This window comes from Atractosteus spatula, chromosome 24 (genome assembly GCF_055471065.1).
Source record: "Atractosteus spatula isolate fAtrSpa1 chromosome 24, fAtrSpa1.hap1, whole genome shotgun sequence".
In the NCBI taxonomy this organism is placed as follows: Eukaryota; Metazoa; Chordata; class Actinopteri; order Semionotiformes; family Lepisosteidae; genus Atractosteus; species Atractosteus spatula.
The window spans coordinates 3,803,328-3,823,760 of record NC_142729.1 but is presented as its reverse complement, the minus strand read 5'-3'; the positions used below and the strand labels follow the sequence as shown (position 1 = coordinate 3,823,760).

General features: G+C 36.0%; 1 protein-coding gene across 1 annotated transcript in view; it reads right to left on the bottom strand.

Annotated features, from left to right (window-relative positions):
- The window catches only part of LOC148815789 (uncharacterized), a 144,204-nt gene that overhangs the window by 74,037 nt on the left and 49,734 nt on the right, over positions 1 to 20,433 (bottom strand). The window contains exons 9-13 of the mRNA XM_088904884.1: positions 19,585 to 19,731; positions 19,262 to 19,400; positions 11,008 to 11,158; positions 1,103 to 1,245; positions 23 to 134 (exon numbers count right to left, since the gene is read on the bottom strand). Of these exons, the coding sequence (XP_088761010.1) occupies positions 23 to 134; positions 1,103 to 1,245; positions 11,008 to 11,158; positions 19,262 to 19,400; positions 19,585 to 19,731 (692 nt within the window). The remainder of the gene's footprint in view (positions 1 to 22; positions 135 to 1,102; positions 1,246 to 11,007; positions 11,159 to 19,261; positions 19,401 to 19,584; positions 19,732 to 20,433) is intronic.

Genomic DNA, 20,433 nt, shown 5'->3' with positions numbered 1-20,433 from the left:
TAAACATAACATAAAAAATTACTTTTTAGCCAAGGTGTCTGCATCAACATTTTCCTGTTTTCCATTCATTGTGTTAAAAACTTTGATGATGTTGGGATACATCTTGTCTTTTTCAAGGTAGACACCAAGGTTATCTGGAACAAAAGAGTGCACTTTAAACAAAATCGCAATTTAAAAATTGATTCTTGCAATTCATTCTAGGTCTATACATACTGTAACACAAGAATTATCTTTTTTCATGCCTACAGTATCTCAAAACATATTTGAATTTTATATTCTTCTTCATTCAGAAAATTGTTACATGGATTATTTATGAAACGTTCAGAATTAAATTTATATTCAATGTTTAACTGGTATTCCTATGGAAATGATCATTCAGAAATTCTCAGTGTTCAAGTGTTTGCAGCTGAGAACAGAAACACATAGAAGCCATACCTAGGCCTGACTAGTATTTCAGATTACACCATCATTGATATGCTAATGATAATGATAATGCTAATGATAAAATCTTAATTTCTTGCATCATATTAGAAAGATTTCTGTATATTATTTTAGCAAATACATGGAATGAAAACAGCAGCATTTTTGCTAAAGATAATTAAAATATATTTCTTGTATTTTGTATTAGATTAATAAAACAAAGCAAAGTTAAGATTTCTCACACAATAATATCTTTAGGGGAAACTTTTTTGAAAGTCAGGTTTGTCATCGGGTAAAGTAAACATTTGATAACATCTGTACAAGAAACATGAGAAAAAAACTGAAGGAGGAGGAAACTGAAGTTTTGAGGTTCTTTGAATGCATGTAAAGCCACAGAGCTGGATCCCATGATGATACTTGTACTTAATTAATGCTGTTAACTTACTACACTGAATGATATTCTTGTGATACATGCCAAATCCTGGATTGAATTATTTTACAATTTAATATAATATGAACTATTTCCATATGGAATAAAATAAACTTAAAACTTAATGAAACAAGGTAAATAATTCCCATTTTCTGCATGAGTACTAGGAAAAATTAATTTACAGAATTTGTAATTTTGCCTTCAAGAATGCTATTTTTATTTCAAATCTGATAATTTACCAATGTTACTTACCTTTGCTTAAAAGCACTAAAAGTGGGCCCTGTAGTCCAATGTTCTTTAGCATTAAAGGTGGTGTCACCAGCAGATGAGAGAAATCAGGTTTATTTTGGTTTTCACACATTTCAGCAAATGACATTGTAGAATTTATCTGAAAACTGTAAAAAGATATATATATATATTAGGAATAATGCATTATAAGAATGAACTCCCAATACATTACAAGAAACCATGAATTATAGAAACAAAAAAAATGGTGATCTAAAAAAATTCTAGACAAAACACAATAATAATAAAAATAATATTCTTTGCATTTATCTACACAGATAGACGTCTCATTAAGTTTGCTGATGACACAGCCCTGGTCAGTTTATTAAAGGACACAAAATACCATCATGAGCCCATTCTAAACAATTTTACTAACTGGTGCAACGAGTTCTCCCTAAAGTTAAATGTTTAAAAAACAAAGGAAGTGGTTATTGATTTTAGGAAAAATACAACACCTGCCAACCCACTATAATTGATGGTCAGCCTGTTCAAATTGTTGATGACTTCAAGTATTTGGGAGTGGTCATTGAGAAAAACCTAAAACAGGTCAAATGTTGTGACACTATAAAAAAGGCCAAGAGAGACTCTTCTTTCTTACAAAACTCAGCTGCTTTAAGGTAAATAAAACTATTCTTACACGTATCTACAAATCATTCATTGAAAGTGTCTTAACATACTGCTTCACTTGCTGGTTTGGCAACATAAGTACCGGTAATTGTAATAGGCTGGGTAAATTAGTGAATATAAGTGGCAAAATAATCAAATGAATGAATAATCAAATCAACTTAAGAATCCTTTACAAACAGAGGGTGACTAAGAAAACCAAAAGCATCGGGGAGTTTGTGTCTCACCCCCTCCATTGCGAATTCACACTTCTCCCATCTGGGAGCTGCCTCTGTGCCCCCAGGTATAAAATCAACAGACTCAGGAAATCTTCATTCCCACTGCAATTAAACTCTTAAACAATGCAAAGTAACTACCTTGTCTCTTGTTTCTCATCTCCTGTAACACTACTGTATTCTCTTTCCCTTTGTCCCTTTAGGGGACAATAAAGCTTGAATTGAATTAAATTTATATAGTGCTTTTCTGGACACTCCACTCAAAGCACTTTACAGGTAATGAGGACTCCCCTCCACCACCAGGGTGGGTATGCAAAAGCACCTAGAGTGCTGCTCATACGCATACACCAGCTGTCAGTGGGGAGGAAAACAGAGTAATGAAGCCAATTCATAAATGGGAATTATTAAGAGGCCATGATTGGTAAAGGCCAGGACACCAGAATAAAGAACCCTACACTTTCAAGAAACATCCTGGGATTTTTAATGGCCGTGGGGAGTCAGGACCTCCATTTTGTGTTTCATTCTGTAGGTTAATACCTTTTTGGTAGTACAGTGTTCTTATTACTATACATGTGCATTAGGACCCACGTAGACCAAATGGTGAATACCCCTCATGGTCCCACTAGACCTCTTCCATCAGCAACCTTAGCTTTCCCAAGGGGTTTCCTATCCAGGTAATGGCTAGGGTCATACCTGCTTAGCTTCAGGGAATTGCCAGTTGTGACTTGCAGAGTGATATACTGTAGCTGTAGGCTATAACTATGCTTTTTTCTGTTTCAGTCTATTGTTTTACTGAAGCTTCTAGTCATAACTAGAAGGTGACTTCTATCATACAAATCTCAACTCTGTTCTCCCGAAATACCAACAGCATGTCTCCTTCCCAACAAGAGGAGAAAACACTCTGGACCACGCTTACACTAAGATTCAGAATGCTTACAAGGCCTTACCCCTCCCCCACTGTGGAAACTCAGACCACATCACTCTGGTTCTCCTCCCTGCATACAGACAGCTGCACAGGCGAGTGAAACCAGTGGCCAGAACGGTGAAAGTGCGGCCTGAAGGAGTTGAATCATACACTGACATACAGGAATATGCATAATCAGTCATTAGCTACATCAGGAAATGCGCTAATGATGTGACACTCACAAAAGAAATAAGAACTTTTCCTAACAGTGAGGTTCGCATCTTAATCAAAGCAAGGGATGCAGCATTCAAACCAGGCAATAAATTAGAATTAAAGCCAGCCAGGATCAATCTAAAGAACAGTATTAAACATGCAAAAAAACACACTCAAACAGGAATTAGAGGAACACTTCAGCACTAATGACCCACGTTGCATGTGGCAAGATATACAGGCCCTCACAGTCTACAAAAGAAAGAACACTGTGCATCAGGCCCATGATGCCTCCCTGCCTAACAAGCTAAACACCTTCTATGCTTGGTTTGAAACCAGCAACACACAACCAGTCAACAGAGCTGCAGCCCCTGCAGCTGACCAGGTGCTCTCGCTGTCTGCAGATGTGGGAAGGAGATCTCTACTAAAAGTGAACACATGCAAGGCTGACGGCATACCCAGTCTCATCCTCAGAGCCTATGACAATCAACTGGCAGGTATTCACAGACATTTTTGACATGTCCCTGGCCCAAGCTGTAGTCCCCACCTGCTTCAAGGCAACCACCATCATCCTAATACTGAAGAAAACCACAGTGGCATTCCTTAATGACTACCGCTGTTATCATGAAGTGTTTCGAGAGGCTGGTCATGGGGCACATTAAGGACACCATTCCAGACACACTGGACCTGTACCAATTCGCCTACTGGACCAATAGATCCACAGATGACGCAATCTCCATTGGCATACACACTGCCCTATCCCATCTGGATAAAAAGAACACATTTGCAAGACTACTATTCATCGACTTCAGCTCAGCTTTTAACAGCATTATTTCAGAGAAACTAGTCAAGAAACTCAGTGCACTGGGTCTTGACACCACCCTCTGCAACTGGATTCGGGACTTCCTGACAGGCAGACCCCAGGCTGTCTGGCTTGGAAACCACACTTCCAGGACACTAACTCAGAACATTGGTGTAGTGTGCTCTCACGAGGCACCAGTTCTGTAGGGTTTGGGCATTTACGGGGACAATTATTAATTGTAGCAGTAAATCACAAAATTGATTCTTTTAATGGCCTTAGAATCCAACCATGTAATATAACTCAAACAACGCACACACACAGGTACTAATACACGAGGATACATTTATTAATACATAGAATATGCATGTAAACCTAGCAGATCTTATCGTGAGGGTTATCAGAATACAAAAGGTATATATTTAGTTACATATATCAAGAGGACATACGTTCAGTATATCATTCATTTAGACCGTTTCATAAAGTGAACTTGGTTACAACTTCTACATTAGATACTCAAAACAAGTACATAACTCTTAGGAATTAAATTGATATCAACTGGTTGGGATAACAATTGAATTCTCGAGCTGTAATGCAGTGAAGTTGAATACTCATCCAATCTCTGGAGATTCAGATCTCCTGCGGGCACAAAGAAACAGTTGCAGGCTGTTGTTGTCCAATCCGCACTCTCTGGTTCAGTGCCAGGCTGTGCTGTGCGGCTTGCGACGGTGCGCTGCTGATGCTCTCTGAAGACTCGTTAGTTAGTGTTGGCTTTAACTAGCAAAGTTGTGCTCAGGAGAAAAGATGACTGTGGGTCCCAGCAGGTCAGGAAGAGGACCGGTTCGTTCCTGATGAAGCGCTAGTTCTGAATAGTGATTCAGCTGTCCACAGTTCCGACCTGTTCACGAGGCTTGCTGCTGATGCTAATCTCGGGTGGATCCTCTGGTTACTAGTGGCTCTAGACTCTTAGAACAAAGGAAAGTTCTGGCACTTGGACACACTGGCCGTTCCGTGGTTGTCCGTGGGGAGTCTCAGGATGGTCAGGAGGCGCTCTGCGAGAATGTCCTGCCCTTGGGAGCCTTTCTGCTCCTAGGCCGTCCTGCCCTGGAATTGTCTCGCACCCCTGGAATTCTCCTTAGAATTCTCCTACTGGAATTTCTCCTTTTTAGAAAAGTCCTTAGAATAGTCTTGGAGCTCTGTGTTGTCTGTTTTTACCTGGAGGAACTTCAGCTCATTCATTGGCTGAAAGTTCCATGGGCATCAGAGTCCCACGTGGGTTACTCGGCCCTACCAGTCCCTGATTGGTTGATCAAGGTGAGATATGAGTCACTTACTCCTGACACTAAGGAATGCAGTCCAGATGTCCATCTGGCACTCCCTAGACAGATAGGCGCCAATGGATGACCATTGATCATGATAGCCAGGCTTAGCTAAGTGCATCCCCATTTGGGAGCTGTCCCTTATCAAAAGAAAACATCTTTAAATCAGCCTGCATGAATAGCTTCTCTGTGGCTGCACCACAGAGATGAAGAGAGAGATGGGGCCTCATTTGGGAAAGCACAGCAACACTTAATTCTGTCTTATTAATAAGAATTGCCGCTACATTGGGGACCCCCAGGGTTGTGTGCTTTGTCCAATGCTCTACTCCCTCTACACCCATGACTATAAGGAAGACAACAACCTCACCCTCAACGTCAGCTAAACCAAGGAGCTGATTGTTGATTTCAGAAAACTGCAAAATGGTCATGCCCCTATCCACATCAATGGGACTGAGGTGGAAAAGGTCAGTAACTTCAAGTTCCTTGGTGTCCAAATCACAGAAGACCTTACATGGTCTCTCAACGCCACTTGTTTGATTAAGAAAGCCGACAGCGCCAGTACTTCCTAAGACGGTTGAAGAAGGCTAAGATATCTCCCCAGATTCTCACTAAGTTTTACAGATGCACTACAGAAAGCATACTGACAGGTCACATTATAGTGTGGTATGGCAACTGCAGTATTGCTGACCGCAATGCCCTACAGTGGGTGGTGAAAACTGTCCAGTCCATCACTGGAGTTGCTCTCCAATCCATCCTGGACATTTATGACAGACGGTGCTTGAGGAAAGCTCTAAGCATCATCAAAGACCCACACACCCCAGCTACAGACTGTTTGACCCTCTACCATCTGGGTTCAGGCCCTGACTACCAGACTAAGAGACAGTTTTTACCACGGCACTATCAAATTATTTAACTCCCAGCCTCTCTTATCTCTCTTTATCAAAACACAAACACACATTAAAATCTACCTCTACCTCAAATGTCAAGATGTTTACTTTCCATAATTTTGTATCCTTTATTTCATTCTATTGAAGTATGATTTTGCCCAATTGTTGTTGTTTTGCACATTACCTCTTACCTGTTTTTGTTTTGCACATTGCCTGTTGTCTCTGTCTTTATTTTCTTGCACAATTGCATTGTTGTTTGCACTATTAACCGCCTAGCTACTAAATAACAATTTGTTATACCATATACCTGTGTATGAGTATTATGACAATAAATAAAAAAAATATATAAATATTATCAAGCCTATTTTATTATTCTAAAAGGCAGGGAGCATGAGTCACTGGCTAAAAGAACCAAAATTGTTTTACTCTTAATACCCGACAGCTCTTTGTTATGTAATTGGTGTTAGGTACAGTAGCTGGAAGAAGGCAGTGAAGCCACACACTCAGGCTCTGAGGGAGAACCACACTTGGAAAAGAGTTTCTGGTACAGTGTGAGAGAGACTGAACCAACTGACTGTTGAAGATGAATGAGCCACTTAAAAATATTTTTTAAAGAGTTATTTTGTTTATTTGTTCAAGAAAATAAAGATAAAATATTTTGGACACACATGATGAATGGAGTCATGATGGAAACTGCCAGAGGAGATCCTTGCTTTAGTTACTAGCAATTGCACAAAAACTTGTGATGTTAGTGAAATGGTAGCTTCACTTAATCTGCTGTGATACTTCTTTAAATCCACTTATTATGAAGACAGATTTAATTCTATTATTCACATATATACACAGCAAATACTGATACTCAAATACTACAGGCATTTATGCAAAATACTTGCAGATGAGAATATAAAGTTGAATGCTACAGACTCAAAATAGGTTACAACTACTGTACACATCTTGTGTGAGTAATGGATTCAACCTTCCTTTTATTAAAGACCATACCATAAAATATATTATTTGGAATTGTGTGTAATAATTGTATTTAATGTTTTCTTTGTTCAGTAGTACAGTGCAGGAAAATACTAATGGGTTAATAAACACTTAATACTGGACTGATTTGATGACCAGATACAGCTGTACATTAAGGATTCACTGTGCTTCCTGGTAGTTTTACAGCGTAATGCAGTCCTGCATCATATTATTAAAAAAAAAACAAAAACACTGTGACACAGTGCTGTTTGTCATTTCATGGCACTTGTTGTGGTATAACACCTGACACCTCACTCATTATAAATGTCTGCATCTGTATATGGGTCTCTTCTGATTTGTAGTGTTTAATATTTTCTAACATATATTTTGTATCCATTCTGTCAGAGGTAGTCTGGGTATTTAAATCTGGTTTCCTAATTACTAATCGAACAGATATCTGAAATTAATACGGTCTAAATGATGGAACATTTCTTCTGTCCAAGATCTTAAGATTTTTCTACTTTTTATTAAAACAGTTATATATTATGTATTACAATGGTGTAGACGTGCACTGCTGAGGAGCAGGAATGATCTAGTAGATCAGTATGAATAGGAGGCATTAGCATCTGGAGCAGTGGAACTTTTTACTAGTTATATAGGAGCAGTAAGTCTTAGGATTGGTATTTCTAAATATCACGTTCAAAGTTAAGTGATTTATTAATAACAACTAATAATTTCAAACTGCTTGTATTTCAAAATTATATTTTGCTCATGGTGATTTGTCACTGTTTTCACAAACTTCAATTTATTAAACGTCTATTTTTGAGATAGGGTGTTCCAGACCTCTGTTTAAATTCTGAAACTCCCTGTGTATTCCATGTTTTAACCATTTCTATGAATACTTGCGCTCGTTATCGCAGTAAAAATCCTCATACTTTTTAGAATCCGCTAAATAGGGAATATAATATGGAATCACTTATCTAAAGAAATTAAAAAATATATTAATTTAAGGATCTAAATATATGTATTTATATAGCTGGTAGTATTACTGTAATCCACTTTCTTTGTAAACATGTTTTATTTTTTCAAATTCACACTGTGATAAATTGTTGCACTTCAACATCTTGTAAAAACATTAATTTGCAAGACTGTGTTCAAACACACGTTAAGTCTGACTATCAAAAAACCAGGGTTCACTTTTTTTCTGTCTCGCCCTACTCTCTCTTACCTGCTGCGATTCGGACACAGAATGGTTAAAAATGAGAACAGGTCAGGCAGGCAGAGGGAAGGGGGAGGAGTGAAACTGTTACCTGTCCTAGATAAAGCGGCTAGAAAATAGGTGGATTTACACTTGTAAAAAACATTCCAATTTTAATGCGATATGGAAGATATTATTAATAATAAATGACCTTGGATGGTCTGTAAACTGAAGATTTATAGAGGAGACACTTTGGAGGATAGGAAGGAATTTTCAGAAGCATGCCCTGTTGTCATTGTTGCTGTTTAACATAAGGCAACCAGCAATCAAATGTCCTGATTTTTCTTAACGCTCATTTTTCCATACTGTAGTTTTAAAACTTGTACAAAGATGTGCCACATGCAAACAGCATGATGTTGTATAGTTTTAAAGCCACTGCGGTATAGCTTGTGGGAAATATATTTTACTGCATCAAAGCTTAACTCGTTCAGAGCGCCCGACATTACAAACTCCGAGTTAAAAGGAACTCATTTCCAGGGAGTAACACTGTTACAAATGGGAACAGGCATCGGTCCTTGACTACAGTTAAACAGTACATACAATGTCTGGTGGAGTTTCAGTGTTTGCTTTTCTGTAATCTTTACAGAACCGTGACGTCTCATCAATGTTTGGTACCAATAAACAGGGGGGCTTCACAGACTTCCTTCTTTGAACTCAGCTGTGCTCCAGTGAATAATGTACAGTTTATCACCTTCTGCAATGCTTCTAATTTAGCAGGATTTGTGTGATAAGCACATTGTTTAATGAGTATGACATTACCCACATCTATATCACTGTACAACACAGGTTTGAGTCAAAGTGTCTGTAATAAAACAAAGTGCCTTCCAATACATATAACTACTGCATGATTTCTTTATCCGTTTCAGCTAAATGAGGGGAATTAAATCAGTCAGAATCTCGGAGTGCCAATTTTAAAAATAATACTTTTTCCCTCCTTTGTTTCACTTAAAGAATTTAGCGAAGAAATCCTTAATCACAATATCATCACTTAATTTATCCAGATACACAAATTAATGCCAGAGCCAACAACAAGCTATAATAGTGGACTAATTTTTGCATTCAGCTATATGAGAAACAAACCGAAGTAATGCTCCGATCGTGCTTTGAACTGGGTGCACCTCACAACATTACAGTGCTTACCACTACAAGGACAATGGAAGTTTTTTTAAAAAGAAACAAATGTCAAAATGTTTCCAAAACATCCACTTGTGATACTTTAGCTGCTTAGTTACCCAATTCCATATTCATATGACTATCAAGTGATGTTAAATCACTACAACATTTATCTTTTTACAATAACAGCAAGTGGTGATCTTACTACGTATTCTTAGAAAAGGATAAAATGTTAGAACTTTTAATGAAGTACAGAATATAAGCTTAATAATGTTAGAACAAGCACATTAAAACCAGAACCTATGTAAGTTACCAAGTTAAAGACTTTGATGCATAAAATATGTATGATGAAGGTGGAAGGTTGTGTACTTTTGTCCAACTGAGTAATCTTGCTTTTAAAAAAAAATACCAAAATTTTAATGTTTAATTATTAGCATGCTATAATACACAGTTTAAAATTATTAAAAGTCTAAAGAGTATACTTAAATTCTTAACTGGAAAAAAATTGTCCCTCAGCAGTGTTTTCTGGTGACAGCTCAAATGCTGTACATGAGACGTTAAGCTTTATTAGCTCTACCTGGTGGTTTTACAAGGTGCTTTCAGATACTATTATCATCTTTCAATTAACATGCGGTATGATGTGGTATATTGCGCCACGCCAACCGCGTTTTAACGCAGTGTACCTCGCGCCCTTTGAATGGCTGGATCTGTATAGTTGTTTCAACAATGCCTGCATTTCTTACAGAAAGGTGACTCTGGCCAAACAGGATCTGCTGGGATAAGAGTATTAGAAAACAGGGATGGGAGAAAGTTTTAGATGAAGAAAGACAAAAAATGAGAGTGAAGAATAATAGTGAAAATTTGAATAAAAGAAAGTAAGATGAAGACAGCTGTGTGACAAAGTATAATTCAGACTTAAAATTTTTAAGATGCATGGAGATAGAGAAAAGAAAGAAAGAGAATGTTCCTCATCATTGACAAAGGCAGTAGGAACGCTCCTTTGACTGGTGATGTAGTGATTTAGCAGGGGAAAGTCTTGTAATTTAGGATGTTTCTATTTAGTGAGAGGTCCGTGGATGTAACATATGATTAACCAGGAGTGCACTGTTGTTTACAAAAAAGCAACAATTCTATCAAACATATTCATAATAATGTAAAGGTAATGCATGTTTTCATCTTGCAATTCTTTGGTAACAGCAATATAATTTGAAGCTAAATGATTTTCGAATAATTGAAAGTTATTGATGCCTGTCACCATGTCGAACTTGTGGACTGACCTTACAGGTTAAAAAATATAACTCAAAATGCTGCCTTTGCTCATAATAGTTACAGGTCCTCTATACTAACATTTAGTTTTACAGGAACTGGACCATAACTGAAAATAAACTAGAAATAAAAATCACAGCATGTGGTTGGAGATGAAAAAAAAAACATTTTAAGATATATAACTTTTTCTCCCCTCAGTTTGAGCATTAACATTGATAAAAGTAAATAAAAGTGGATGTCACATAACATGTATAGTAGAAACATTACTGAGGATAATACACAATGTGCTGCCTTTTAAAATGAATGCTTACTTTTGAGTTATGACAAAATCAGATGAAATCCACAAGGGGAAACTGTTCCGTGAAGGTGGAAGACACAGCAAAATCCTTTCAACATCTGTGGCTCTGGTTAGATGGAATGACTGGAGGTTCTTTTCTGTACAGCCTTCTATTTTTTCTCCATCTAAAAAAATTAAAGATGTTGTGTAAACATGTAAAAAGAAATATTTACCATAAAGTGTAATCTATTACAAAACAATATAATGCAATATTTTTTTTACATAAGACTTCGTTTCACTTCGACGTTCTGCAAAATACCAAATTTCAGACAAGGAATAATTTTTAAAATGGCATATGAGAATTATACAGTACAAATCAAGTTTTATTTCTGCTTTACATTTAAAATTTGATCTGTGAAACACTTTTTTATCTTTTAATTTGTTTTTATAGTACACATATAACTACTCTGCATCTCTTACTGACATTTGTCAGTAGCATGTGGATATAATCGTAAAACACTTAATAAAGTTAGGCTAATAAAGTGGAATTTCATTGAAAAAGAAAATATTTTTAATAACTCAATTTTTTCAACACTCTTTATTGTAACACAGTAAGTCGAAGTCCTGCTAAGTCACCACAAGAGGGGCCTAAAGGATCAGGAATTTGGCTTATTTCTCACCTCCCAGACAGCCGTGTGGGAATGCAATGAAATCATTGCCAATGGCTGCTCCTACTTAGAAGAGCAGCAATCTAAAAAATAATTTATTTTATTTTACCAAAGTGACCTCATGCTTTTTGAGGAGGTTGTGGTGTGATCAGGAAGGCCAAAGGCAATACTATGGAAAAACTCAAATGAGAACTGATGCATTCTGTGTTTATGTGTTTAGTCTCAATGCTAAAATAATTAGGAACCCAAATCTATGGTATTAATGGGGAGCTATCATATGAGGATTAATAATAACATGGTCAGGAGCAAGTCAAATATAATATTAAAAATGACAGGACTGTTCAAAACCAGAACAGAATAGGTGGTTGTGTGGGTCTGTGTATCACACTGAGTATTAATTCTGCTGAGTTCATACTTTCAGCACCTTTTGCAGCAATTATAGCTTTATTCAAGTCAGGGCTGTGGCTGAGACACTCAAGGACATTTACAGTACCTTCTATGGTGACACTTTGGATATATACTTGGTGTCATTGTCCAGTTAGAATGTGTATGTTCCCCCCAGTCAAAGCTCTTTTGCTGACTGATTACATTTTCCCTCAAGGGTTTGCTTGTATTTGGCTCCTTTTATTGTCCACTCTGTCCTGACAAGTGTCCCAGTCCCTGACACTGGAAAGCATCCCCATAAGTTGATGCTTTCACCATTATGCTTCTTAATAGTATTCTTAATAGTATTGGTGTTAAACAGCTTGTTTTAACAGTGTAACTGTGTTAGGTTTGTGCAAGCCTAAGAGTTCAATTATAGTTTCATTAGACCAGAAAATATTTTGCCTCATGGCCTCACTGTTTGCCATGTGTTTTTTTGCAAGCCCCAGGATGTGCTCTTCCATCGAAAATGTCCATCTGTATAGAGCTGCACATACTGTATTGTTGTCCTTGGACAGGTTCTCTATTCTCTGTAGTTCTATCAGGGTTGAAATTGGGATCTTGGTCACTTCCCTAACCAAGATCCTTCTTGCCTTTTTGTTCAGTTTAGAAAACAGCTCTAGCAACAGTCTGGGTGGTTCCCGTATTCATTCCATTTTCTAATGACTGACCTGATTGCATATCTGGGAACCTCCAGCACCCTACATATGTTTAAGTACCTCTCCAAAATATCTACGTCTTCCACAATTCTATCATGGAGTTGTACGTATAGCTCCTTGGTCTACATGATTTCTGCTCTGACATGCACTCAACTCAACTGAGGGACCTTAACCAGACAGATTATTTTTTTCTGAAATCATGTTAACCAAATGAATTGACTACAGTCATCCTGTTTTAGAGTAATTTCAGAAAGAAATCAGATGCACCTGTCATTCAAATGAGATGAATACTTTTCAAATCAATACATTCAAGTATTTTCTTTTAAATTACATGTAAAATATTTCCAGAACATTTTTCCAATTTGTGTAGCTCAGTGATAGAAAATCTATATAAACATAGTTCTATCTGAATTTGCAATATAATAAATTGTGAAATAATGCTTTCTGAAGGTAGTATAAACTATGTTTGGGCTGATGTGATTACATGTGTGCCACAGGAACCATTTTTGGCCCATTGCTCTTCCTGATCTTTTATAGTTAGCAAACTAGTCAAATTTGCTGATGACAATAAAATAAGGGGATTTGCGAACACAGGACAAGCAACAAAATAATTGCAAAAAGACTTATGCAAACTCATGGGGTGGGCTTACATCTGTTAAAATAAAATGTAAGTGCAAAGAGATCCAGAGATGCTAGTAGCTGACAACTACACTATGCTCAGTGCAAGGGAGATTCTGACCTGCAGGAGGCTACACAGAAAATAGTTTTTTGTTTTTATACAGTATAGATTGGGTGTTTAGATATATTGTTCTATGTCCTCTTCAATGCAATTTGGGGAAGCATTAAAAACAGTGAAAAATCCAGGGATATTATTCTTCAGCTGCAATGCATGAGAAAGATCTTATTTAGAATACTGCCTTTCAGTTTTACCATACCAGAGTTAGGAGATTGCTTAGAAAGATTTCCAATAACACTAATTTACAGATAAGGTACTGTAAGTATGAGAGATGGCCAGAGAGATTTTACACCAAAGTAGATTGAGAGGAGTTTTGATCCAGGAGTTATGATGTTTTAGTACAAATAGGATTACCCAAGTGTAGCAAAGCAGGTGTTGGGAACATAGGTAACTCACCAAGGGGTGGCGTCACCTCATTTAGGCGAGTCACATTGTCCAAAGTTTCATGAGGAAATCACTGAATTGAATGCACCTGGAGTCTCTAGCTTCCTTTAAAAGTAGTTTCTGAGGCAGCCAGAGGTTGTTTTTTTCACAGACCCTCACGGTAGAACAGTGAGTATATAAAAGACAATTTGGAGGTAGAGGTTTTTGTCAGGTATAACAAATCAGAGAAAGATTACAGTGGGATAATGTTGGTAGCAGCCTCGGTCGTTTTCCGGGTTGGGATACCGGTAAATAGAAAAATGGTTAATGAGCGCACCTGGCAAACCAGAATCAACCGAGGGAGGTTCTTGCCACTGCTATCTGGGAAAAGATACGGTTAGGGTTCATGTGGAAATCCCTTGGCACGCTATCAGAAATGGAATCTTTCACACCAAGGTGACTATTAGTACTGTGGACTAGTCCTAATCGTGGACTAGTAGTAATAGCTAGACAAAACTTTACCTTCACTTAACTATTGAGCTACCTGCAAAGCCACTAAATTTGGAAAGTTGGGATTTTCATTTAGAGTTTTTGGAATATAATTTTGGATTATTATACTGAAAACTAATATAACAGTAGAAACACTACATTTTCATGTTTAATTGAAATTATACCATTTAGATTAGTACAGTATATACAGTAGCTCTGCAGATATTGATACGTGATTGTCATCTACTGTGACTTTTGCAACCTTTGATATATTTATTAATTTAATGTGTGCTCTACCACTTACCAATGTGTAGAAAAAAGGGGTTAGTGTTCAAATTGGGGTGATACAATTATTGAAGTACTAAAGACTTGTATTAGGACCACTACTCTTTCTAATTTGAATCAAAGATATGGTGTTCTGCTTTAGTTAGAAAATAATTAAAGTTGCAGATGATACTAGTACTAGCAGATTTAAAGGATATGTGATCACTGTAATAGCTGCAAAAGAGGACACAAATGTAAACTAGTTTGAAAATTAAATTGGGAGCAGGATTTTTTACACATAGGGCTGTTGTTAAAACTGACACTCTGGCTTCTTTTAACAAATAACTGATTAAAATTCTTACATCAGACATCTACTAGATACCAAATAAGCTGAATGGACAGACTGGCCATCTTTTGATTGTATACTCTTTTAGTTTTTCCTTTGAAAAGAAACTGAAAACATTTTGGTTGAATATGAAAGGTGATGATTACTGCCCTTCTTGAAAGAGAAGAGAATTATGTCTTTCCTTCAGTTTGGGGAAAGGAACATGATTTTAGTATTCAGGTGTCAGAATGGAAGGGGAATGTGTGGCTTTGAATGATTACACCTCATGGAAAAGAATACAAGTATAAAGACAAACCTCAAAAGATGATGGGTAAAGTGAATAAATGAATAAGATAAAGTACTTCATTTACCACATGTAGGTAAAAAGATTAGCTTCCTCGATCTGTATAGAAGTACATAAAGATGTTTTCTCAGATTCAGCTAGCTATTAGAAGTTTGGCATTTCTTTTCTTCATGCTGACATATCTACTGTGTTATTATTAAATTGTGTTAATTAAATTTTTAGTTTTACTCCGGGGGTAAGCCTTTTAATTTTTTCAGGGCTGCAAGGGATCCTAGTATTTATTCTAAATTAGATCTTAAAGGGGAACTGCAGTCCTTATTTCTCAGAATGATTTTCAAATCTCAGTAACAAAATAAATTCCTTAATAGAAAAAGTTTTTACAAATTTCAAATTAAGTACACAATTATTAACTTTGTTAAAGTACTGTAAGTCGCCATGTTGTCACAAATTTGCTTTTGAGTTTCCATGAATTGCAATGTGAAGTGGCCCTTACTGCTCATTAGCCACTAATGAAATGCAATGTACATGTTCTATAGCAGGCATTCACCACAGAAATGTTCCAATGTGATCTGCACGCAGAGTTAACTAGTAAGCAATATTTGTCTGCAAAACCATTTCAGAATTGAAAACAATATTTTATCAGATTAAAAGCCTGCTTCTTTACAGTGTAATAATGTAATAAGGAGGCAACACATCACCAGAAGTCTTGTTTCTTCATACTGAATTGCGGAATACTGTACGTCACTGTGGATACCTAGAAATTTCATCTAGTTTGTAATGTAAACTGTGTACAGGTTTTGCATGTTACTGTGTACATTTTTCTTTTATTGTAGTTTGAAATGCAGTCATCAATGTTGATTCCTTCCAACCTCAAAATACAAAAATAATGTTGCATTTTCCCTTTAAATACTTAAATAATTGAAGTTATTACTTGGGTAAGAATTCAAATCTAAAAATTTATAAATACATTTATAAAAGTTATAGTTGTAAAATTCATCCATACAGATCCAGCCATTCAAAAGGCGCCAGGTACGCTGCTTAAAATGCGGTGGGCATGGAGCATCATACTGCATCATACCACATGTTATGATAATAATATCCGGAAGCACCTTGTAAAACCGCCAGGTGGAGCTAATAAAGCTTAACGTCTCATGTGCAGCATTTGAGCTGTCGCCAGAAAATGCCCGGTTTTGAATCCCAGTCACTGCTGAGGGACAATCTTTTCCAATTAAGAATTTAAGTTGTTTACTCTTTAGACCTTTAATAATTTTAAACTGTGTATTACAGCATGGTAATCATTAAACATTAAAAAGCCGGTATATTTTATAAAAACCAAGATTGCTCAGTTGGATAAAAGTACACAACCTTCCACCTTCATCATAAATATTTTAATATTTCAGAAATATTTTATGCATCAAAGTCTTTACGGAAGATTTTACTAATAGCATTCATAATGAATGACCTTGGACAGGCTGTAAGCTCAAAGTATTACTGTGGTCCACTTTCCTTGTAAACGTCTTCATCTGTTTAACTCATTCACCTGTGATTACGTGAAACATTTTGCCTGCCCTTTGCAGCTACAGCTTAAGTTGTTAAGGAGCATGTTGGTGTAATTGCTTATGTGTGTGCCTTGCATGCAGGAGGGCAGGGGTTCAATCCCAGCTGTCATCATGAGTTTTCTTTTAACAAATAAACATTTCTTTGAAACACTAAAATAGTAAATATTATCAACACTATATTGAATTTTTTGGTATTTCTAAATATCACAACATGTTCAAAGTTAAGTGAGTTAAGTGGTTAACCTTTTCTGTGAATACTTGCGCTCATTATCGCAGTAAAAGTAACGTATACTTTTTAGAATTTGATTAATAGGGAATATAATATGGAATCGCATATCTAAAGACATGAATAACTATATTAATTTAAGATCTAAATATATGTATTTATACTGTATAGCAGGGTAGTATTACTGTAACCCACTTTCTTTGTAAACATGTTTTATTTTTATAAACGTTTTATTCATGCATGATGAAGTATTATGTACACTATATTAACATGTTTTTTGTATATATATATTATAACTTATTCAATGTTAAGTTATATTAATAATGAAATAAAAATGTGAATTAGTAAATGTGAATACTGTCAACTGTTCAACTGGTTTAATTCAAAACACTTTATTCAGTGCGGCAATTTAACAGATGCCTCAAGCCTTAAAACAAAATTGTATATATTGTAATTAGAATCAAGAATAACAAAGTGGTATTAAAAATACCACTGAAACTATAATAATGTGTCTGGTCATTATTAACAGTATTAACTCAATAATAATAATTTCAAGCTTCTTGTATCTTTTTCAGAGCCATTTTTTCTTCATAAGCTTCACGTATTAAAATAACTATTTATGAGACAAATGACACAGAACCTGCAACCCGCTGCGATTCGGATACAGAATGATTAAAAATGGTGAGGCAGGCAGAGGGAAGGAGGAGGGGGGAGGTGTCTTCCCACCTCTATGACTAAAGAAATTGTCAAAGACAAATGGCTTGAGCAACATACAAAGCCGAAAAAGTTTGGTGCTGTCCTCTCTGCTTTAAAAGTACACTCCTTGTGAGTGAATTTTCACCTCGAATGTTTGCCCACTGGCTAACACACAGAAGCAAACTGAATACAAAATGTACTTGCAAGAACAGCGATTACAAACATAGAAAAACATACTGGCTTTATACTGTTAAAACACACTATGGTCACTACAATGCCCACTAAACCTCTTTCCCACATGACCTTACCCCCATGAAATTGTGGGAAAGAGTTTTAATGGGTAGTGTAGTGCCTCACCTGTTCCCATTTTTTAACCATTCTGTGTCCGAATCGCAATAGGTTGCAGACTCTGTGTCATTTGTTCACAAAGTTATTGACATCTGAAACGGCAACGCACTGCTTAACAACTTAAGCTGTAGCTGAAAAGGGCAGGCAAAAGGTTTTCATGTAATCACGGGTGAATGTGTTAAACTGATGCAGATATTTACAAAGAAAGTGTACTACTGTGATAATTTGAGCTATATGAATATAATTATATTGTTATTAATTTCTTTAGATATGCGATTCCATATTATATTCCCTATTAATCAAATTCTACAAAGTATGCATATTTTTACTGCAATAACAAAAGCATTATAACTTAATAACTTTTTATGAAGTATGTAAAATTAATATAGTCAGAAGGAGCATGTAAAACCTTTTCCAAAATAACCACGGTATGTAAACGAATGAAAGACTTTGATGCTTAAAATGTTTAGGAAGAAAGTGGAATACTGGTGTGTATTTTTTATTTAAACTACCAATACCAGCCATATTCAGTTTACATAATATGTTTATGTTCCTAAATTAATATTGTTTATGACCTTCAGAAGCATGATGCTCCTCTTCTTTTTATGCTCAACTACTAAAATTTCTCTTTAGTTGTAAAATTCCATATTAATATTCAATATTAAGCAGATTAAAACATGCACAGTAAAGAGATTAAATGATTAACAGCCAATGCGCCACGAGTGCCCCTGTTGGTCATTTTGGCCAGCCAATCACGTACTGTGGTACAATGCGGTGAACTGTAGATAATTTTACGTGGTACCTGGTTGTACCGTGCATTTTGAATGGCTGCACCTGTAGTTATAAATACAGTTATCCCAAATATCTCTTTGGTTTTGCTCCTTGAACATACAACTAAATGATCTCACTGATCTCATCTGAAGATACTGATACTGTCGTCAGATTTATACCAAATTGAGCATGTTCATAGCATGCTCAAAAGCTATAGTTTTTGAGCTGGCACAGGAAAACAGACATTTAAGTACATTTAAGTTCCAAAAAAGCTCAACTATAAGTGGCATTATTAGTTACAATGCTAAATTATGTAATTACCATATTGGATTCAGAAGAATACAAAAGCTTGCATTAATACGTATCTGGTAGAAATTATTAAGGTACCTGTACCTGCTATTGTAATCTTGAGCAAATTACTTCAAATAAATATCTTTGAGCAAAAATCTTCTCATACCTGATATTTTCTGCATCACATACTTTCTGTCAAAAACTGTTTGGATTCCAGGAATGCGCACAGGTTCACAAAGGTGTTCCTCAGATCCTTGACAGGTCAATGATATAGGTGCATATTGTTCATGAGCAATACTTTCAGTCTAAAACAGAAACATTCATTTCAAAAGAAAACTGTATGTTATATAGTAAATGTTTTATTCTTGAAACACACTAAAATGGCTTAATTAATGTAAAATGGTTCATGGAAGTGATGTATTTTAAAGCCATATTCAATACAATTTCAAGATTCTTCAGTACTTTACTACTGTTAGTTTAAATATTTACCTGGGCTGCATTTATTATATATGCCCAGCAAAGAGCAGCTTGTTCAAAAACCTCGTGGTCTTCGATGATTCTTTCACTCCCCATTCTTTTCTTATCGCTGGGCAAAAGCTCTCTGAAGAGGTTGTAAAGACCCTCAACCACAGCAATCTGGAATGACATTTATTTTTTTTCAAAAACAAAAAAAAGTGATGAACTTCAAAAGCCTTCCATATTAAAATTGTTATTGTAATATAGCGACGTACAATCTGTAAAAAAATGTTTGTTTTGGAAACACCACACTGCAAAAATATAAACCTCTGCCAAAGTGGTAAGATGCAAATGAACAATAAGTATAAAATAACAGGCATCAACAATTACCAACAGTTTAAGAATGAGAGGGTGTAGTTAATAAATTATGGTTAGGTGTTATACACTGCTGAATGTCCATGAAAAAAGTATCAATAAATAAAATAAAATGTTGTAGTAATAAGGTCTTATGTATTATGTATTTTAAAAACTAGGGTCATCTTCCCTCATATTGCATCTCTGTTGTTGAATGTGAAATTACCAGTTTTTCCTTGTCATGATGTTCTCTTAATGTGATGCTCCATGCCCAGTTTCAAAGAGAAACATTTCATTATTATCACATTTTCTGTTCCTCCTTTGTCTCATTTCAGAACTTGTTGCCATTCTCATTCTAAGAGAATAACTTGTTTTTTTATCATTATGACTTGTTATTGGCATACTGTACTATTGTTTCTGGCTCAAATCAGTATCAACAGGCTAAATTAATAATGTTTATTATTCTTTGCAATATATAGGTGCAGCCATCTTGAATGTGCATACTACAGTCTGGTCCAGCATGTTGCT